General features: G+C 42.9%; 1 protein-coding gene across 4 annotated transcripts in view; it reads right to left on the bottom strand.

Annotated features, from left to right (window-relative positions):
- Positions 1-3153: 3153 nt before the first annotated feature.
- The window catches only part of kansl1a (KAT8 regulatory NSL complex subunit 1a), a 59115-nt gene continuing 38665 nt past the window's right edge, over positions 3154-23603 (bottom strand). For 3 of the 4 annotated variants that reach the window (XM_014158694.3, XM_014158692.3, XM_014158695.3), the window contains 11 exons: positions 21450-21591; positions 20693-20850; positions 20144-20279; positions 11200-11371; positions 8240-8395; positions 7688-7909; positions 7267-7424; positions 6786-6965; positions 6198-6310; positions 5143-5386; positions 3154-4826 (listed from right to left, as the gene is read on the bottom strand). In XM_014158694.3, the coding sequence (XP_014014169.1) occupies positions 4629-4826; positions 5143-5386; positions 6198-6310; positions 6786-6965; positions 7267-7424; positions 7688-7909; positions 8240-8395; positions 11200-11371; positions 20144-20279; positions 20693-20850; positions 21450-21591 (1879 nt within the window). In that variant the 3' untranslated portion in view covers positions 3154-4628. The remainder of the gene's footprint in view (positions 4827-5142; positions 5387-6197; positions 6311-6785; positions 6966-7266; positions 7425-7687; positions 7910-8239; positions 8396-11199; positions 11372-20143; positions 20280-20692; positions 20851-21449; positions 21592-23603) is intronic. The other variant, XM_014158696.3, reaches the window with a different exon arrangement.

A 23603-nucleotide genomic window follows, 5' to 3' on the forward strand; every position in this document is an offset into this window, starting at 1 on the left:
GACGCATCCAATGCAAAAAAACGTATCTCTAGCTTAAACTGACGGATTTTGATTAGGAGTTTTTAAAACGCTAATTAGATTTCCGCAGGGCCATGGAAATCAACTCTAGGTTAAGTCTCAATATGTTTTCCAATACTGAAACACCAGTCAAACTGACACGACTACCAGGCAACCCTTAGAAGGTGTTGTGTAGGACACACTTCTCTCTGAATTATGAAGGGTTTACTATTGATTGGTGTATACTAGGAAGTGTTCTAAAATAGGTATGTTATGGAACTATTGCATGTGTGTTGAGCCCTAAATTAAGCATTGCAATCTCGATGCTGCACGGGGACATGCTTCAGTAAACTCAGATATCGTGCATGGACAGATGTGTCATTAAAATGTAAGAAATCTTATAGGAATAAGAATTGTTCCATATTTTCCTGTGAGATGAAAGGTGTTTTATTATAGAAGATTATGGCATTTTGTCCACTATCAAAGTCTCAGGACAGTCAGGTTCAGATATGGTGGAATCCCTCCAAGTGGAAAGCAGACTAGAGGAGAAGTTTGGCGCAGACAAAGGGAAAAGTGTTCTTGCATGGGAGATCATTCCACCTACCCGCTTTGGTACCGGCACCGCCACCCCAGTTTGTGACAAGTGTTCCATTCCTCTCTCATTACTAGGCTTTTTCGGATTAGAGTTGACAAAGTCCACCTTGGACCTGTCCAGATCAAATCCATGCACCTTCCTTCTGGAGGTCGCTCAGCCGATTTTAGTCGGTCCTCTTTGCAGAGTTGCTGATGAACTCGTACTCTTCGGAACTGTGCACTGAGGCCAGGTTCGTTCCGTGGGTCAGGTATTGCAACTCTGCGTCAGCCCAGGTCAATTGTGTGGAGAAGGGCTTAAAGCAGCGGCTGTTGAAGTATTCCCAACCACTTTGGCAGGGGTTCTGGGGGTTAATATGCATCCTGGTCAAGTAAGGGATTTCCCTGCCTGGCATCTAGTCAGGCTAAGGGTACAGACTAAATTAATAAGCATTGACATGTTTCTCTCTGTCACAAGGTGGGAAAGAGGATGAAGTATGGTCTTAGGGTCTGCACTGCAGCTCTGGGTCTGTGAGAAGAGCTGGGAGGCAGGCAGAAGGTCCTACCATTTTAGCACCCTTAATGAGGGTGGCAGTGACGCCATGACGTCATTGGCAGATGGTTTGTGGACATAGCACATTCAACTAAGCTAAGGCAAATTCTGCATCAGTCTTCCCAGTTTCTTCACCAAGGTGCATGGTGTACAAAGAAAGTCCAATTGAGTTTTACAAAGAAACATTTGCCTCCTTTATTGCCACAAATCATGTTTAGAACATGGTAATTAATGACTACAATACTGAACAGCGGAGTTTGAAGCACAGCAGAAATTGCTTTATTATATCTGATATTTGTTCAGAAAAACTTTTTCACCTTCCAAAGATAAGCATTTCTCATTTACAGTCAATGTGCATTCATGAGCGTTAATGACCATGGCACTTTAAGGGTAAATCCCTTGCAGCTTCTCGATCAGTTGAAGTCAGAAGTTTACATACACCTTAGCCAAATACATTTAAACTCCAGTTTTTCACAATTCCTGACATTTAATCCTAGTAAAAATCCCCTGTTTCAGGTCAGTTAGGATCACCACTTTATTTTAAGAATGTGAAATGTCAATAAAAGTAGAGAATTATTTATTTCAGCTTTTATTTCTTTCATTACATTCACAGTGGGTCAGAAGTTTACATACACTCAATTAGTATTTGGTAGCATTGCCTTTAAATTGTTTAACTTGGGTCAAACGTTTTCGGGAGCCTTCCACAAGCTTCCCACAATAAGTTAGGTGAATTTTGGCCCTACAGAGCTGGTGTAACCGAGTCAGGTTTGTAGGCCTCCTTGCTCGCCCACAAATTTTGTATAGGATTGAGGTCAGGGCTTTCTGATGGCCACTCTAATACCTTGACTTTGTTGTCCTTAAGCCATTTTGCCACAACTTTCAAAGTATGCGTAGGGTCATTGTCCATTTGGAAGACCCATTTTCAACCAAGCTTTAACTTCCTGACCGATGTCTTGAGATGTTGCTTCAATATATCCACGTAATTTTCCTTCCTCGTGAAGCCATCTATTTTGTGAAGTGCACCAGTCCTTCCTGCAGCAAAGCACCCCCACAACATGATGCTGCCACCCACGTGCTTCACGGTTGGGATGGTGTTCTTCGGCTTGCAAGCCTCCCCCTTTTTCCTCCAAACATAACGATGGTCATTATGGCCAAACAGTTCTATTTTTGTTTCATCAGACCAGAGGACATTTCTCCAAAAGTACAATATTTGTCCCCATGTGCAGTTGCAAACCGTAGTCTGGATTTTTTAATGGTGGTTTTGGAGCAGTGGCTTCTTCCTTACTGAGCGGCCTTTCAGGTTATGTCAATGTAGGACTCGTTTTACTGTGGATATAGATACTTTTGTAACGGTTTCCTCCAGCATCTTCACAAGGTCCTTTGCTGTTGTTCTGGGATTGATTTGCACTTTTCGCACCAAAGAATGTTCATCTAAGAGACAGAACCCGTCTCCTCCTGAGCGGTATGACGGCTGTGTGGTCCCATTGTGTTTATACTTGCATACAATTTTGTTTCTGAGGTCTTGGCTAATTTCTTTAGATTTTCCCATAATGTCAAGCAAAGAGGCACTGAGTTGTAAGGTAGGCCTTGAAATACATCCACAGGTACACCTCTAATTGACTCAAATGATGTCAATTAGCCTATTAGAAGCTTCTAAAGCCATGACATCAATTTCTGGAATTTTCCAAGCTGTTTCAAGGCACAGTCAACTTAGTGTATGTAAACTTCTGACCCACTGGAATTGTGATACAGTGAATAAGTGAAATAATCTGTCTGTAAACAATTGTTGGAAAAATGACTTGTGTCATGCACAAAGTAGATGTCCTAACCGACTTGCCACAACTATAGTTTAACAAGAAATTTGCGGAGTGGTTGAAAAACGAGTTTTAATGACTAACCTAAGTGTATGTAAACTTCCGACTTCAACTGTACGTCATCATTTGATCGGAGTTGACGTCAAGCTTTACACAAAGTTGTAGTAAACCTGTGCAATGTTTTCCTATTAGTGAGAAAGTGAAAGAGAACACTGACAATTATCCCAAGTTTAACAAATGTTTTAATGGTACTATTTACAAAAACAATTCTGCTTTTGATTAGGTTAACTGCTGCAACAATTGGACCAGTACATTTACATCTTGCTTAAACTACAAAACAAAGTACAGGGATGGAAGGACTGTGGCGTAAAAACAGGTGTAAAATTATACAACCATAGATTTTGCATAGCAATTAGTTACGAGGGGAAATGGTGGTGTGGTTATGACATTGTGGGGTGGCAACACAAAAAAAGCATTATTCTGCAACATAGTCTCTTTAGATCGGATCGATCTTGGGGGGGGGGCAAATATTTTCTCAGCATTAGAAATATTCCCTTAACTGTAAAACCTGAGGTCTGGGTTGCTTCTAGCAAAGAGCTGCTACATATGAAACTAGAGAACACACTTCTTCTTGTCAAGTTGAACCAGAAACAACTTAATTATCAACATTAACAAAACATTGTCCAATAATTCACCAGCATGTAGCCTCATACCAATGTCCGGAAAACAAAATGAAAAAGCTATTAGCTGTGTGATTTTACCATTTGAAATAAATTTGACTATGTTGACATAATACTACACCAATAATAATTTGAGGAAAGGGGAAAGTAAACTAAACCGATGGTAGGGTCATCCCCGATCATCATCCACTTCCTTTCCCTGTGTGGCAAGTTCCTGTTCTATTATGTGCTCTGGTGATTTGATTAGCATTAGCATGGTTTAGCATGCAGTAGTGCTCCCTGTAGGTTGGACAAGTGCTTAGGACACCCAGGTTCCTCTCTACCGCAGTCACTCCCGCAAACAAGACAGCGAGAGCTCGGTGGGATCAGAGGTGCCGGGTGCTCTGCAAAGAGATTTTCTAAAGGAATGATTACTGTCCAAAACACAAAAAGAAAGAGACTTCATTGAACAGACGATACAAAAAAAGTGTCAGGAAAGGAATGACAAACAAAAAGACATGCAACCCAACAAAACTACTTGGCAATGAAAGATGTGCTCCACGATTTCTAATGCCCCCCCCCACCCCTAGAGAAAAAAAAGGACACAAAACATCCCAAATGTACCTGTTAATTGGGGAGTATGAGGATTTTTTTTTTTTTTGTTATTTGTCACACCACTAGAAAATGTACATGGGAAATACAAGCAAACTAGTCAATAGAAAAACACCCTTTGGCCATACTTTGAGGAGTCAGCTACATAGTGCGCTACAAGTGTACACGCCACATATGGAACACCACTAAGCCCCATGTACATAGTTTTAGACTACAACAGAAATAATTTTTGTAACATCAAGAGTGTAGGGAAAGGCTTCCATCTTCCGTATAATATTCACTAAAAACTGTGAAATAGTATTAGACTGGTGTTTGAATATCAAACAGGAACCCTTTTAAATAGCCTTTTTTCTCAGTTTGAGGTTCTGCTTGTTAATGCCAGAGAGGTGTAGGGGTTGAGGAGGACCTCGGCCTGTCAGTCATTCATTGGTGGGCATGGCCCTTCTGTTTGGGGGCGTCGTCATCACAAGGCAAGGGGCTGTCTGTGTCATAGCCTGTCGACGGGCAACACGAGACGCTGCGCATTCGCGACCGCCTCATCTCATCTTCGCCCTCCACCTCGGGCTCCGGAGCGGGGTCCTCTGGCAGGGGGAAGTTTCGATGCTCCCACGGGGCCACCGTCTGTTCGGGGAAATCCTTGGGTCAATTTAAGTACAACTGAATACCATCAAATCAACAATTTGTTAATCAAGTTAAACTAATGATGCAAATCGACAAAAAAATTGTTACTTCACGTTCCAAAATTCACCAAATGAGAACTCAGAATGTACAGAAACGTCCTAGTCCTCTAGGGTCAATATAACTGCAATAACTTGTGACTGCTTTCCCATGTCTGAATATGTCATCATCACAACATAAAAACTACTGGGCACAGTGACTCGAAGACCAGTCTCTGTTATTCTTCATGTGTGCATGTGTCTGTTATGTTCATCCTCACCCTCTCCTCGAAGGTGAAGTCGGGTGTGGAGCAGCGCGTGTCCTCACTGGACAGCAGGCGGTGGGAGTCGCGTGAGCACGGCGTGTGGGGGTTGGAGGTGGCGTCCGGACTTATGGGCGACGCCACGTGGCTGTAGTCGTGCAGCAGGGGGCAGTGTCCAGGGTCAGGGGACGCCGGCTGGGGAGTGGGCGGGTTGGTGCTGCACAGCAGCGGTGTGGTCCTGCCATCCATGGACTTGTACGACCTGAGGGACGATTGTCGTATGAGTGGACCGTAGAACACAGGAAATGTGCCACAAATGGAGACCAAACTTAACTTCCCTGTTACTACCTACCACTTCTTTAGAGAGCCCTGTCCTTATCATTTATCAAGTGATCATAACTTTTAGTGGAAAACAATCTCGTAAGGAAAATATTTAAGCCTTTGGATGTATAAGAATATTGTACGTGTACAAAACATTAGGAACACTTTCCTAATATTGCGTTCCACCCCATTTTGGATTCAGAACAGCCTCAGTTTGTCGGGGCATGGACAATACAAGGTGTCAAAAGCGTTCCACAGGGATGCTGGCCCATGTTGACTCCAATGCTTCCCGCAGTTGTGTCAAGTTGGCTGGATGTCCTTTGGGTGGTGGACCATTCTTGATACACACAGGAACTCGTTGAGCTTGAAAAACCCAGCAGCGTTGCATTTCTACACACTCAAACCGTGTCGCAATTGTATCAAGGCTTAAAAATCCTTTAACCTGTCCCCTCCCCTTCATCTCCACTGATAAGTGGATTTAACAGGTGACATCAATAAGGGATCATAGCATTCACCTGGATTTACCTCGTCAGTCTCATGGAAAGAGCAGGTGTTCCTAATGTTTTGTACACTCAGGGCATATTGACAATGTGCAAAGACCCCACTGAAATATTTCCTACCAAATGTGTTGACATTGATCAAATAGGTCACAGGTGTAGTAAGTAGAGCACATTTATCTAAACTGAGACGTATGGCAGTGGTGATGAGGTACTGTGCTGTGTATGAGTGTACTATAGGCGCCCCCTACTGACCTGCTGCCCCTCCTCTTGGCGGGGGCCAGGGCCATCCAGGTCCAGCGGGAACGCTCCTGATCCTGGCATGGCTGGTGGAGCTGGGAGAAGGCCGCGTCAGAGAGGTCCTCCATCTACACACACAGAAATGTGTTATTAAGATAGGACTCCTTGATCCATAAATCAATCAAATGTATTTAGAAAGCCCTTCTTACATCAGCTGATGTCACAAAGTGCTGTACAGAAACCCAGCCTTAAACCCCAAACGGCAAGCAATAAAGGCCAGAACCTAGGAAGAAATCTAGAGAGGAACCAGGCTATGAGGGGTGGCCAGTCCTCTTCTGGCTGTGCCGGGTGGAGATTATAACAGAACATGGCCAAGATGTTCAAATGTTCATAGATGACCAGCAGGGTCAAATAATAATAATCACAGTGGTTGTCCAGAGTGTAACAGGTCAGCACCTCAGGAGTAAATGTCAGTTGGCTTTTCATAGCCGATCATTCAGAGTATCTCTACCGAGTTAAAAGAACGAAGCAAAGTAAAAAATTGGTCATTCAAAATACATGGCAGTTCCCAAAGCAGAGCTTAGGAATGAAGCAACATCTTACCTCTGTGTCGTTCTCCTCTTCTGCCATGGGCTGGGAGAAAATGTCAACTTCCCGCCAGTTGGGGGTGACAATCTCTTTGTATTGTAGTTTCTCTACGCGCGTGGTGGCCGCCACCGACATGGGGATCACAATGTTGTTGATGTCAAAGGAGCTCTCCCCCCGCCTCCTCCGGATGGGCTGCTGAGGGGGCGCAGAGTTTTTTTGTAATATAACCTTTATTCATACAGCTATTTATCCAGTTAATTATGAACAGGTATGGGGCGTATTTAGTGAGGGGAAACGTTCAGAACAGCACAGATAGAAATGGAAGTAACAGCTGATATGATGCTCAATTCTTCATGACCAAAAGTTAAGTTATACAAAAATCATATTTTATCTGAACGTTTTGTAACATTGCACCTTTCTGAACAGAACCCGTGCTGTCACATTCATGATCCACCTAGACCACACACACAGTCAATAAAAGCTGTGATGAGCTTACGGGTGTGTTGGAGAAGCTGAGACTGTTGGGGCCAATTGGGGTGGAGCTCTCCGAGGAAGTGGACAGCTGGCGGGTCAGCGAGGGGCTGTGGAGAGACGAGTGCAGGCTGGCCAAGGACGAGCAAGGGCTGCCCGAGTCCAGGAAGAGCTTTGGGGTGGCTGGAAGAGAAAGGGGAAAAGAGAGATTAACAACTAGTCATGATTGTTATGACTCACATCTTTTGCATTGTAAATGGATAGCATGTCAAATGACGCTTTCAAGTACTCAAAAGTACATGAGAGTAGCTCGATTTAGCTTGGGATTTGCACTTTTGGGACTAGTCCATTGATTCCATTGCACCTGGTAAGCTGATCAAACACAGCTCAACTATTGGTAGTATTTGACCCAGGTCTGATTCTCTCGAGTGGTGCAGTTAACTCACAGCCGTGGGTCCTGTCCTGCAAGTGCTCGCGGGGCCTCTTGCGACTGTAGCTCCGGTCATAGGGCCCTGTGGAGGGTGAGGGGAGGCCATGCAGAAGCCGCTCGGCCTTACAGAGGGCCTGGCCCTCCAGCCTGGCGGCGCTTAGCACCCCACCGTTGCCATCCAAGTGGTGGTGTTGTCGCCGCTGCAGCTTCTCAGCCCGGCTCTTATAGTGAGACAGTCCTGTGGGGGGGGGAAGGGGAGAGACACTGGTCAGGGGATTTTTCATTCTACACAGCTAGGGTGGTATGTGTGTGTGTCGAGACTTCCTGGTAAAATAAAAAAATGGGAGAGTGCTACACTCGCTAACGGCTGACAAGTTGATTTCCAAAGGCTGTGTTTATCTCCATTTGGTGCGAGTTGGTGTGTATCTTTGTGTCCACAAGGGGTCATGTGTACTCCCTGACTGTGGACTGCTTTCCAAAGGTTGTGTATATAAGTAGGTGTGTATGACTACACTAGATGTGTATTGGATTGCTTCATATGCGTGTGGTCCTGCCCACATATACTCACTGTGTGCCATGAGCGAGTTGGCCAGCTTGATGTGCTTGTCTTTGGAGGAGAGCTTGTGTTTGAGCGAGAGCTTCTTGAGGGGCTTGGTCCTCTCGGGGGCCTTGCCCTGCCAGTGGCTCTTCATCACCTGCTGCAGCCGCAGGCTCATACACACATCTAAGGAGAGAAACACGCACTTAGTTTTATCCACAAGAAGATGTGGTCGGTGCAGATGAGAGAAGGAAAAGGGACAAGGTGGGTGGAGGAATGGAGGGAAGAGGGGTTTAAATAAAACAGGCTGTTTCACACACTCCATGGTGATAAAGTGTACAGTAGGGAAGTGAAAAGGTGCTTCTGGAATGGCAGTCAACTAGTCTGAACTACTATAAAGGTAGTTACGTCACAAACGGCATTATGTTTACATTACTGGAGTCACCTTGTTAGGAGGCATTAAGCAACATTACGAGAGCATTTTAGAGAGAATGTTACAGTAGCTAACAAATTGTAAATAAGTGAATTGCTTAGCCCCACAGTCAGCCAGGTTAGCTAGAGAGAAATCCACATTTATTTACAGTTTTTAGCTGAAGCTCCCTCACCTTTTCTCCTTTTTCTGTGGGTTGGCAGGTAAACAAACTAGACTAGCTCAGAAGCACATTGTCAGGGTTGACGCAAATGAGCCTAAATGTCATGTTAAAAAAACCAAAAGCCAATGAGGCCTTTAAAAGGCTTAACCTGTTGGGGATAGGGGGCAGTATTTGCACGGCCGGATAAAAAACGTACCCGATTTCATCTGGTTACTACTCCTGCCCAGTAACTAGAATATGCATATAATTATTGGCTTTGGATAGAAAACACCCTAAAGTTTCTAAAACTGTTTGAATGGTGTCTGTGAGTATAACATAACTCATATGGCAGGCAAAAACCTGAGAAGATTCCTTACAGGAAGTGGCCTGTCTGACAAGTTCTTGTTCTTCTTGGCTCTGTTTATTGAAAACTGAGGATCTTTGCTGTAACGTGACACTTCCTACGGCTCCCATAGGCTCTCAGAACCCGGGAAAAAGCTGAATGATGTAATTCCAGCCTCTGGCTGAAAAACATTAGCGCGTTTGGATAGTGGCCGGTCAGAGTACCATCAGACTGAGGCTCATGCACGAGGGCATCCCATGTTTTTATTTTCTCTCTCTTTGTACGTAAACACGCTTTCCCGGTCAGAATATTATCGCTTTTTTACGAGAAAAATTGCATAAAAATTGATTTTAAACAGCGGTTGACATGCTTCGAAGTACGGTAATGGAATATTTAGAATTTTTTTGTCACGAAATGCATCGTGCGCATCACCCTTCTTTACCATTCGGATAGTGTCTTGAACGCACAAACAAAACAGAGGATATTTGAACATAACTATGGATTATTTTGAACCAAACCAACATTTGTTATTGAAGTAGAAGTCCTGGGAGTGCATTCTGACGAAGAACAGCAAAGGTAATAACATTTTTCTTATAGTAAATCTGACTTTGGTCAGGGCTAAACTTGGTGGGTGTCTAAATAGCTAGCCCTGTGATGCCGGGCTATCTACTCAGAATATTGCGAAATGTGCTTTCACCGAAAAGCTATTTTAAAATCGGACATAGCGAGTGCATAGAGGAGTTCTGTATCTATAATTCTTAAAATAATTGTTATGTTTTTTGTGAACGTTTATCGTGAGTAATTTAGTAAATTCACCGGAAGTTTGCAGGGGGTATGCTAGTTCTGAACGTCACATGCTAATGTAAAAAGCTGTTTTTTGATATAAATATGAACTTGATTGAACAAAACATGCATGTATTGTATAACATAATGTCCTAGGGTTGTCATCTGATGAAGATCATCAAAGGTTAGTGCTGCATTTAGCTGTGGTTTGGTTTTATGTGACATTATATGCTAGCTTGAAAAATGGGTGTCTGATTATTTCTGGCTGGGTACTCTGCTGACATAATCTAATGTTTTGCTTTCGTTGTAAAGCCTTTTTGAAATCGGACAGTGTGGTTAGATTAACGAGAGTCTTGTCTTTAAAATGGTGTAAAATAGTCACATGTTTGAGAAATTTAAGTAATAGCATTTCTAATGTATTTGAATAACGCGCCACGGGATTGAACTGGCTGTTGAGTAGGCAGGACGATTTCGTCCCGCCGACCCTAGAGAGGTTAAAAGAACTGAAAAATCTAATTTTTTTTAAAGTTAATTCTAAAAACGCGTACCCAAATTATGTTGACCCCATTGTTTTTAATGCTTGAAATTTGCTTGCAACATGATGCTCTTTGGTCAAGTGAGGCTAGTCTGATTTGTTGAAGACCAGTATTAAGCAAAATTTACAGCATGTTTACATTTTTACTTTAAATTCTATGGTGGGGAGAAGGAGACGAGCTCAGGTGTGCACACAAGCTAGCTAGCAACCGAGCAATCGACGCTTGGTGTTAGCAAAAAGGACGATGCCTATACAACAACTATCTCGCCAGTCACTACTTCAAATGTAGCTTATAAGAGTTCGCATGTTGGCTGTTTAGAAGCTGTTAGCTAGCATGCTAGATACCACAGCTAACTTCGTTAGCCAACAAGAAAGCAAGTCAAAGCATATCCTCCACACAACAACCATCTCGCCATTCCATTTGATTTAAAATCCTGTGGTTTGTAGCAAAAAGCTGGATGTCGAGATGAAATCTAGTAAGCCGTATTGACTGATATAGGTAGCTTGCTTAGCTGCTAACAATCGCGGCTAGCTAACAACAAAAATATCAGGAATAGTGATAACGCAATGGACAAAAATGACTTTTATTATATAATTTGTCTTTTGACCAGTATACGCCCACGCCACTGTTTCGTAACAGGCAAAGCAGGGGCACAGAGATATATGGAGTGTATGGTATCAGTCCGTACTGGGTTGGCTCCTGGCTCATCGAAAAATAATAAAAATAGAATCTGGTTCTATGCTCCTGGCTCCTTACCGTCAGGGAGTGAGAGGATGGGGTGGACGCCCGGGTCCAGGTGGGACAAGCGCTCCAGGGAGGGAAGCTCGTACTGGGGGTCTTCTCTGGGTGCGCTGGGGCGACCCCCGCATGTCACACAGGAGGAGGGGTTGACCCTGCAGCTGCACAGGATAGCGCTGGTTCTCGGGACCTGGGAAGGGACAAACCAAAAGTCACTTGTTTACTAACCCATTTAATCCCATGGGTCACAATAGTTGTACTTAAAACGAATGTGTCATATTATGCAATATTATGATGTCTAGTATGATTTAGAGCAGTGTTTTTCAACTCCAGCCCTCGAGTACTGCCAACAGCACACATTTGTTGTTGCCCCAGACAAACTCATTGAGGGCTTGACTGTGACTAGTGGGAAAATACAGTGAAGGTGACTTAAGGATTCATACACATTTTGACAGATGGAATTCCATGACTTTTCACCAAATATCCATGACCAACAACTGGCGGCGTATCTATGTAGATTTAAAAAGTAAGCGTAACGTGATAGACACTGGGAGGCTGCTCTCTGATCCCATACACCATCTCCTGTCATTGTGCAAGGATCTTACACCCCCCCCCCCCCCCCCACACACACACAAAGTAGAATTCATGTTAAGCAACTGTATAAAACACATGGTCAATCCTCAGTCTGGAGATGTACTGGGTGTGCAGGCTTTTGATTCAGCCAGTTAATCAAGTTCCGGTTGAGCAGCTAATTTAAAACATTTGGTTTGTTAGAGGGGGACTAGAATAAAAGCCTGCACACACATTAGCTCTTCTGGAGGATGGTTGACCCCACTTCATGTATAACATTGCTACCAAATACATTTTATGCCTTTTGAAATAATTTGCTCATTCACTATATCAAATGGCTATGGTAGGCCACAAATCTTTTTATTCAGCTGAAGCAAGCCCCCAAATTCTCTTCTGAAAGTGCACCTTTTCTAGTTGTCATACTTCGCAGGCTGACTAGCATATAGAGTTGCAATGTCCCATAAATTGGATGCCCAAATCAACTGGAAGTAAATACAAAACAAGACGACAAAGGCATCCGCTGAGAGCGAATTCCCTACAGACAGCGACTCCAGCTACCATCACACACACTGTTTTTTTTTAGCCCGAAAGCAGCACAAGGCTCCACGAAAGAAAATAAATGACGTAGGGGAGACAAGCGGTCAAAGATGGGACCAGGAACACAGGCCGTGGACACGGAGCTCCAGTAGCACGCGGTAATTAACCTCTCTAAAAAAGGCCTTACTGGCACGCAAGTCGAGGTCTTATCTAAGGGCCTCTCTTTTGTACCTACGTGTACAGACGTATCATTCGATACGAAAGTAGATCTGTTTAAATTATTTTGCCAGATTAAAGTTAAGCACATGTTTTCAAAACACTGTTTTGGTCCTAGAAACCCATCTGGTACCCATTTTAAGCCCAAAAGCAAATTCTGTCCTATGGTTAACAACTTCTCAATTAATACCTATTGTAGGTTAGTCGAACAAGAAGCCATGTCAGTATATACACGAGAAAAACAAACCACATTCAGAAGAACCTCACTAGAACAGAACAGGCACTTAACGAACGATTAATCTTTGGTTATTAAACCTGCAGACAAGGGGGGTGCTGCGGTCTTTTTAGACTATAAAAAATACAAAGAAGACATTCAGAGACAACTCAGTAATGAATGCTTCTATAGAAAGACAGTGTTGATCCCACATGGGATATATGGTCTAATCTGGAGCAAGCTCTATTAAATTACCTTCTCAAAACCTGAATACCTTTGCTGCAAATGCACCATACGTCCATGCCTGTACATTTTGCCGAAATTACACAAACCTAAAAAACACAAGGCAATGATCCAGGCAGACCAGTGGTTGCAGGAATAGGCTCAATGCTAGAGCCATTGTCAAACTTGGTAAACTCTTATTAAAACTCATGTGCAAGCATTGCCATCATATGTGAAAGACTCTATAGACTTCATAAACAAGATCTCACCAATAACGGGTTTAACCTCTATGGGCTAGGTGGGACGCTAGCGTGCCACCCGTGGTGCACTCCATCAACAGCAGGTGCATTTCAAGAGCGGCAAATTTGAATCCAAATAAATGTCAAAATTCAAATTTTTCAAACATACAACTATTTTACACCCTTTGAAAGATAAACATCTCCTTAATCTAACCACGTTTTACGATTTCAAAAAGGTTTTACGGCGAAAGCATAAATTTAGAGTATGTTAGGACAGTACATTTACAAGAGTTGTGTGTAATGTTTTGTCAATTCAAAGACAGGGTCACCAAAACCATAAAACCAGCTAAAATGATGCACTAACCTTTTACAATCTCCATCAGATGACACTCCTAGGACATTATGTTAGACAATGCATGCATTTTTAGTTCTATCAAGTTCATATTTATATCCAAAAACAGCGTTTTACTATGGCATTGATGTTGAGGAAATCGTTTCCCTCCAATAACCGGCAGTCAAGTCAGCGTCACAAATTAAATAATTAAAATTAGAAAACATTGGTAAAATATTATATTGTCATTTAAAGAATTAGAGATTTACATCTCTTGAACGCAATCAACTTGCCAGATTTAAAAATAACCTTACTGGGAAATCACACTTTGCAATAATCTGAGCACTGCGCCCAGAAAAATACGCGTTGCGATACAGACTAGACGTCATGTTGGGGAGATCTAAAATCGAAAATACTATGTAAATAATCCATTACCTTTGATTCTCTTCATCAGATGTCACTTCCAGGTATCACAGGTCCATAACGAATGTAGTTTTGTTCAAAAAAGCTCATCATTTATGTCCAAAAATCTCCGTCTTGTTAGCACATGATCTAAGCCAGCCGGACTTCTCGTCATGAACGAGGGGAAAAAATATATTTACGTTCGTTCAAACATGTCAAACGTTGTATAGCATAAATCATTAGGGCCTTTTTTAACCAGAACATGAATAATATTCAAGGTGGACGAATGCATACTCTTTTATAACGTATTGGAACGAGGGTACCCAACATGAACTCGCGCGCCAGGTGTCTAATGGGACATCATCGTTCCATGGCTCTTGTTCGGTCAGATCTCCCTCCAGAAGACTCAAAACACTTTGTAAAGGCTGGTGACATCTAGTGGAAGCAATAGGAAGTGCCAAAATATTCCTCAGCCCCTGTGTTTTTCAATGGGATAGGTTTAAAGGCAATACAACACATCAGGTATCCACTTCCTGTCAGAAAATGTCTCAGGGTTTTGCCTGCCAAATGAGTTCTGTTATACTCACAGACACCATTCAAACAGTTTTAGAAAATTTAGGGTGTTTTCTATCCATATGTAATAAGTATATGCATATTCTAGTTACTGGGTAGGAGTGGTAACCAGATTAAATCGGGTATGTTTTTTTATCCAGCCGTGTCAATACTGCCCCCTAGCCCTAACAGGTTAACTGAAGACTATTTTGGTCACATTAGATGTCGAGAGTCAAAATCCCAGCATTCCCTATATGGGGGGGCTGGCAGCTTTAGCTCACTATTTGAGAGACAGAGATACTAACGAATACCCACCAACAAACTTTATTCTAGAGCTGGCTGAATATGTTGACGTGTAACTACTTCAGGTTGATGATGAATACTACCTCCAAACGAATGGAACATCGATGGACTCCACATTCACTCCGAGCTATGCTAACCTTTATGTGGGTCTTTTTGAAGAACGTTGTGTTAATAATGAAAACAAAAATCCATTTGAGGAGGAATGGCAAAAGAGCTGTCAGACTTTATGGCATTACTCAATGACATTGACCCCCAATCACAAATTCACTATTGAATGTGACAAAATGTGTTCATTACCTCGATATGTGGATTGAGAAATCAAATGGAACCCTGTTTACAACACTATAGAAAAGACAGAAATACTCCATTACAGCTTCCACCCTGAGCCATTAAAAAGAAGACTTCCAAAAAGCCAGTTTTTCAGACTGCGCCGTATATGCCACTCCACAGAGGACTATCTATTCTCCACAATGTGTGGATGAAGCTCTTAATTTGGCATTGGGGAAAACACGAGAAGAACTGCTACAAAAAAGACCCACTCGGGGCTAAAGAACACTAATATTCACAACTGCATATACTTTGAACTCGTGAAAAGTGGGAGATGCTGTCAAGAAACACTGGCATGTTTTTTCATCGGACCCAGCTTTGCCTGCTGAATTTAAGAATCCACCACTTATTGTATATAGGTCGTCGCAATTTACGCGATAAATTGGTCCATGCCAACTGCCAGCCACAAAATAAAAATCAGCCAGGCTCTTTTACACCCTCTTCCAAATGGTAGCTATAAATGTAGAGGTTGCGCACAGTGCAACAACACGATGAAGTATGAATATTTCTGCCACCCACATACAGGAAAACGGTGCGACATTATTACTTGCTCCACCACCCATGTTATCTATATTATTAAATGTCCATGTGGGCTGTGCTATGTAGGTAAAACGTCTCGTTCCCTCAAACATAGAATCAGTGAACATAAAAGTTCAATTAGGAGAAACGACAGGGATTATCCAGTAGCAGTACATTTTAATGACCTAAAACATGACATTTCTACCTTTAGATTTTGTGGTATAGAGGAAGTCAAGATATCAGACAGGGGATATTAATAATACTCTGAGCAAAAGATAATGTTTTGGGATTTTCACCCTCCAGACATTATTTCCTAAAAGGTCATAATGATGAAATGCCTATGTATGTTATGTTGTAAATTTGAACATGAATTATAACCCCCTTTTCAGATTACACTGACAGTTTTCTTGCGCTGTACCCAATGATTTATGAAAACTTGCTTGGTAGGTCGATGTCCTCATTGTGGTTTTACAGACGTTTAATACATTTTATGTACATACTTTATTCGAATATTTATGAAATGCGTATTTTTATATTTGGTAGCACTTTGTTTTTCCTTCGACTCCAACCCCATTCGATGCATTGAACGGATGTGGGCGGGGCTAGGTCTACATAAGGGTGCTAATAATTTATTTTGAAAAAGCTCTGACGAAGGCCCTTGAGCCCGATACATAAAGCTTATTAAAGATCAGTGATACTATCAAGATCAGTGGGCGGGTTTGTGCAAGTTCCTTTTGAATTTTGAAGCCACATAATCTAAAAGGCTACAAATATGTTTTCTTAAAATTACTGTTCACGATTCACATATTTTTTTTGATTCGATTCACTGTGATTGAACCGAATACCAAATAATACAATGGCGAAGTGAATCGTTCGTTATCGTCAAAAATAATTGTTATATATATATATTTTTTTAATCGGTCAAGTAAGTAACATCAAACTATGTATGTATGTAGGCGGGACCAGACCAGACCAGACCAGACCAGACAGACAGACAGACAGACAGGACGGAGACAGGACAGACCGGACAGACAGGACAGACAGACAGGACAGACAGACAGGACAGACAGACCGGACAGACAGACCGGACAGACAGACCGGACAGACAGACCGGACAGACAGACCGGACAGACAGACCGGACAGACAGACCGGACAGACAGACCGGACAGACAGACCGGACAGACAGACCGGACAGACAGACCGGACAGACAGACCGGACAGACAGGACAGACAGACACACAAGTTTGATGTACTTACTTGACCGATTAAAATATATATATATATATATATATATTAATCGGTCAAGTAAGTACATCAAACTTGTATGGCCGTACTCGCGAGAGTCGGTGGAAAGTCTTTTGGGACATGACATAAAAACATTAATGCATGGTAATAATAGTTAAACAGTGAACTAGAGGGTACAAGATGTGTTTTGACTTGGGTACTTAAGTCTTCTCTCTATTATATTTTATAGGCTAGGCCTACCTGCTGTTGCAATGTCTGACTGTCTCTCTTTCCAAGAGCTACGGCCCACTCGTCTCGCACACACGCAGGTGATGCGCGCAAATACAGATGCTCTGAAGTTTAATTCTGAGCCTGGCTGAAATGCCGATTTTTATTTGATCAAATATAAAAAATAACTGTGCCTCAAATTACATTAAGAGAAATTATGAAGTTACTTTCCATGACTTTTCCAAAACTTTTTCCAGGCCTGGAAAACACCATTTCAAGTGTTAAATGTAATGTGCATGGCCTCCCGAGTGGCGCAGTGGTCTAAGGACTGCATCGCAGTTGCTAGCTGTGCCACTAGAGATCCAGGTTCGAGTCCAGGCTCTGTCGCAGCCGGCAGCGACCCATGGGGCGGCGCACAATTGGCCCAGCGTCATCCGGGTTAGGGGAGGGTTTGGCTGGCAGGGATGTCCTTGTCCCATCGCACTCTAGTGACTCCTGTGGCGGCGCGGGCGCATGCACGCTGACGCGTCGCCAGGTGTACAGTGTTTCCTCCGACACATTGGTGTGGTTGGCTTCCGGGTTAAGCGGACATCGTGTCAAGAAGCAGTGTGGCTTGGTAAGGTTGTGTTGTTTCGGAGGACGCAAGGCTCTCGACCTTCGCCTCTCCAAAGTCCGTACGGGATTCGCAGCGACGAGACAAGACTAACTACCAAACGGATACCACAAAATTGGGAAGAGAAAAAAAAGGGTTAAAAAGAAGAAAAAAAGTTGCACGTACAATGAAAGTACTTTCTAGTGCTAAACCCAACAAACGCACCACTGAATGTTCTGCCTTGTGCTCGGAGTCTATCAAGTGCCTTCTTGCAAACTCTAGGCGTGCCATCACGTGCCTTTTTCTCAGGAGTGGCCTTCGTCTGGCCACTCTCCCATAAAGCCCAGATCGGTAAAGTGCAGTAGAGACTGTTGGTGCTTCCACAAATTATTGACTCGGGTGTGAATACTTATGTAAATTAGATATTCATGCATTTCATTTTCAATACATTTGCAAACAATTCTAAAAACATGTTTTCACTTTGTCATTATGGGGTATTGTGTGTAGAAGGGCGGATTTAAATTATAATAATTGAATTCAGGCTGTAACGAAATGTGGAATAAGTCAAGGGGTATGAATACTTTCTGAAGGTACAGGTACAGTGTATTCGGAAAGTATTCAGACCCCTTCCCTTTTCCCACATTTTGTTACATTACAGGCTTATTCTAAAGTGGATTAAATAAAACATGTCCCTCAATCTACACCCACGACGAAGCGAAAACATACTTAGACATTTTTGCAAATTTATAAAGAATTTAAATCAGAAATGTACATAAGTATTCAGACCCTTTACTATGAGCCTTGAAATTGAGCTCAGGTGCATCTTGTTTCCATTGAGATGCTTCTACAACTTCATCGGAGTACACCTGTGGTAAATTCAATTGACTGGACATGTTACGGAAAGGCAAACACCTCTCCATACAGTGCATTCGGAAAGTATTCAGACCCCCAACATTTTGTTAGGTCACAGCCTTATTCTAAAATCGATTAAATTTACCCCCCTCAATCTACACACAATACCCCTTAATGCACTTCAGAGCAAAAACCAGGCCATGAGGTCGAAGAAATTGTCAGTAGTGCTCTGAGACAGGATTGTGTCGAGGCACAGATCTGGGGAAGGCTACTAAAACATTTATGCAGCATTGAAGGTCCCCAAGAACACAGTGGCCTCCATCATTCTTATATGGAAGAACTCTTCCTGGATGTTGGCCGAAAGGCCAAACTGAGCAATTGGGGGAGAAGGGCCTTGGTCAGGGTGGTGACCAAGAATCCAATGGTCAGTTACAAAGCTCCAGAATTCCTCTGTGGAGATGGGAGAACCTTCCAGAAGGACAACCATCTCTGCAGCACTCCACCAAATCAGGCCTTTATGGCAGTGGCCAGATGGAAGCCACTCCTCAGTTAAAGGCACATGACAGCCCGCTTGGAATTTGCCAAAAGGCACCTAAAGGACTCTCAAGACCATGAGAAACAAGATTATCTGGTCTGATGAAACCAAGATTGAACTATTTGGCCTGAATGCCAAGCGTCACGTCTGGAGAAAACCAGGCACTGCTCATCACCTGGCCAAAACCATCCCCACGGTGAAGCATGGTGGTGGCAGCATCATGCTGTGGGGATTTTTTTCAGCGGCAGGGACTGGGAGACTAGTCAGGATCGGGGGAAAGATGAACAGAGAAAAGTACAAAGAAATCCTTGATGAAGTCCTGAACACTCTGGAGCAGGTTCTCAGACTAGGGCGAAGGTTCACCTTCCAACAGGACAATGGCCCGAAGCAAGACAACGCAGGAATGGCTTTGGGACAAGTCTCAATGTCCTTGCGTGGCCCAGTCAGAGCCCGGACTTAAACCCGATCGAACATCTCTGGAGAGACCTGAAAATAGCTGTGCAGCGACGCTCCCAATCCAACCTGATAGCTTCAGAGGATTGACAGAGAAGAATGGGACAAACTCCCCAAATACAGGTTTGCCATGCTTGTAGCGTCATACCCAAGAAAACTCGACACTGTAATCGCTGCCAAATGTGCTTCAACAAAGTACTGAGTAAAGGGTCTGAATGTGAGTTTATTTTTTTGCACTAAATTTGCAAAAAATTGTTTTTGCTTTGTCATTATGGGGTATTGTGTGTAGATTTATGAGGGGGGAAAACGATTTAATCCATTTTAGAATAAGGCTGTAACAAAATGTGGGAAAAATAAAGGGGTCTGAATACTTTCCGAATGCATTGTAGGTAGATCACTGCTTGTTTTTTTTTTTTTTACAATATTGACTATGGGTAAGGACACTAATGACATAACATTCGCATAGCGGCATGTCTGGGAAAAATATGGGAACAAATTGGTTTTGATATAACCATTAGATGTAATCCACGAGCACAAGGAGGATAAATAACAAAACACTGGAAAAAGTTATTGTTTTAGTGCTGGGCAGGAGGAAAGCATACTATGGATCTACATGCATCTGCAAGTGCACACGCATAAACATACCTTGCCATTGAGGTTAGGTACTGTGTTAGGCTGTACAAGTCTCCGTCGTCTGCAGTTGAGTAAGGGGCGTGTGCGGGCGGCCACACAGGTGCTGTCATTGGGGCTGGGTTGGTGTTTGGTGTTACTCTCTGACACCCTGGAGAGGGAGAGACAAGACCCATTGAAGTGAAGAAGCAATGAATAGAGCGCTCAAATGGGTAAAAACTGTATAGCTCCGGAGACTGGTATGCAAGGTGCTCTTTGAATAGGGTAGTCATTGGCACTTGGAGACATCAATTTGTTGAAGCAAATTACATTCCTTCTAGGCCTCCACCTCAATACTAATTTACAAAGGCAGGCTGAAACAGACACTAGACAGCAATGTAAATGAATTACTTATCCAATCAATCATTGTTACTACACACGAGAAAAGAGCAAGTTAGTGCCTTATATTCATTGGTTCGTCCTCCAAATAGATGCACTTGAAGAATTTATGCTTCAGTTAGGTTAAGCATTCTCTCTCTGTGTGTGTGTGTGTGTGTGTGTGTGTGTGTGTGTGTGTGTGTGTACCTGTTGAGGACCCCGTTGACCGGCCTGCCATTCTGGCCTCTCCAGGGTCCAGACTCTGTGATGGTGACCTGACAGTCCTGGGGAGTAGGCTCAGTCTTAACTCCTGCACCGCCCACCACCAACGCACTGGGCGCCACGCCTCCCAATTCCACTGAGCCCTGAGGGGTGGAGTCAAATACCGTACATCAGCCACAGACATGAAATAATACTGTATAGGCTACCAACTAAAGCGAGAGACAAACCCACATCCTACACAAGGTGTGTGTGTGATGGTGTAATTTACCTGCTACATTTGTATCATGTGACTTGCAATGGGATATATTTTGTGTGATAAGAGCTGCACTTGATTGTCCCAGACAATTAAGAACTCATTTTAAAAAAAGACGGCCTAACGTATACAGGACGTTTGTATAGGTCATGTGTGTACTAGTACTACCACAATAGTGAATAGTGGCACTACTATATTTAGACTACACGGCATCTGTGGTATTGCACATGCAAATCTATTTACTGGCCACTTTCACATGTACGTGCTGCAGGTCTGGACAGAAACGGTCATTCAAATGGCTAAATGGGCTAGAGCACGGTCGAAGCAACACCAGGGTTGTGGGTTTGACTACTGCATGGGCCACATATACTTGAATATATGTCAGTGACAAGGCTGTCACTTCTGCAAGTCGCTTTGGATGAAATGTCCATATTACTATTATATTATTAAACCGTGCACAATTAGCCCAATGTTGAGGCGGTGCTGTACCTTGTTGGCACGGATCTGTCGGTAGACGTCTGTTTGCTGGCGGATACGGTACTCCAGGTCTGAGATGTGGGCCTGGAGCCAGTTCCAGTGGCTGATGATGGAGGCCCGCTCGATGGTGTAGCGACTCTCCGCCCGCTTCCATCTAAATCGGAAAGTCACACAGACACACAGGGATGAACAAGTGTTCATCTAACCAACTTGTCTGTTGTCTGAATTTTTACATTGATAAAATACATTTAATTGCTGTGTAATTGGAATAATTTCTTCTTGAATGCCTACACAAATGAATGCAAAAGCCACATACTATTGCCCAAACATTACGCCAATATTGAATTTTTCAACATTGGGTATTTCACAAATCACACAATATTAATGACCATTTACGTCAAATAGCAAACATTCAACTTCTGTGGCAAAGTATCAATACTGAGGGACGGGTTGTCACAGTTGCTTCTTGTTGAAGAGGCATCAGCAAAAGTTAGTTTGTATAGCTAGCTATCCTCAAAGCCCGTTTCTGAATTCATTTGTGGTTGTTTCCTTCTCACTAGCAAAATAAGTGAAATAGTACACAAATAAAATCTACCACATATCGACAACATAACCAAGCATGTCACTGGTATGGGCTGGTAAATATCCTACAGCTAGCCAGTTGTGGCCGCAAGCTAAAACCAGAGAGGGAGAGAGAGAGAGAGAGAGACTTCACTGTTTCATCTGCTGCTGGTTTGATGTTTACTCAAATAAGTATTTCCATATGTAATTGATTCGATTTTTATTCTATAAAGATTGTAATTGTGTCAATATGTTGTGATTGTAGAAAAATCCTCACAGCCGTTTTCCATACTAAAACGTAAAGTACAACTTGGTGCGCACCAGCTTACACCATGTTCAAACTACAGTAGGCACACCGTGTGAGTCAAAATTACAAATCATGTGTTCGGGCCACTTCATCAATCTTCGGCAGGTAGCCTAGTGGTTACGATTGTTGGGTCAGTAACCGCAAGAACACTGGTTTGATTCCCCGCGGTGAAAAATCTGTCGACGTGCCCTTGAGCAAGGCACTTAAACCTAATTGCTCCCATTTAAAAATGTTTAAAAATTATAATAATTTAAACTAGGCAAGTCAGTTAAGAACAAATTCTTATTTACAATGACGGCCTACCGGGGAACAGTGGGTTAACTGCATTGTTCAGGGGCAGAGCGACAGATTTTTACCTTGTGAGCTAGGGGATTCGATCCAGCAACCTTTTGGTTACTGGCCCAACGCTCTAACCACTAGGTAACCTGCCGCCCCCTATAAGACGCTCTAGATAAGAACGTCTGCTAAATGACTAAAATGTAAATGTCTTTGTGGTTTTTATATGCAGGGAGCATAAATTGTACACTTAAAAAAATAAAGTTAGAAAACATGTCTACAGAGCATTCAGACCCCTTCACCTTTTTCACATTGTTACGGCCTTATTCTAATATGAATTAAATAGTTTTTAACCCCCTATCAATCTACACACAATAACCCATAATGACAAAACAAAGACAGTTGATCATAAAAATAAAAATAACTGAAATATCACATTTACATCAGTATTCAGACTATTTACTCAGTACTTTGTTGAAGCAGCGATTACAGCCTAGAGTCTTCTTGGGTATGACGCTACAAGCTTGGCACACCTGTATTTGGGGAGTTTCTCCAATTCTTCTCTGTAGATCCTCTCAAGCTCTGTCAGATTGGATGGGGAGCGTTAGTGCACAGCTATTTTCAGGTCTCTCCAGAGATGTTCGATCGGGTTCAAGTCCAGGCTCTGGCTAGGCCACTCAAGGACATTGAGACTTGTCCCAAAGCTACTACTTTGTGTTCTTAGCTGTGTGCTTGGGGTCGTTGTCCTGTTGGAAGATGAACCGTCGCCCCAGTTGGACATCCTGAGCACTCTGGAGCAGGTTTCATCAAGGATCTCTCAGTACTCATCTTTCCCTCGATCCTGACCAGTCTCCCAGTCCCTGCCGCTGAAAAACATCCCCACAGCATGCTGCTGCCACCACGCCTTACCGTACAGATGGCGCCAGGTTTCCTCCAGACGTGACACTTCGCATTCAGGCCAAAGAGTTAAATCTTGGTTTCATCAGACCACAGAATCTTGTTTCTCATGGTCTGAGAGTCCT

The sequence above is a fragment of the Salmo salar genome, chromosome 19 (genome assembly GCF_965601325.2).
Source record: "Salmo salar chromosome 19, fSalSal1, whole genome shotgun sequence".
Lineage (NCBI taxonomy): Eukaryota > Metazoa > Chordata > Actinopteri > Salmoniformes > Salmonidae > Salmo > Salmo salar.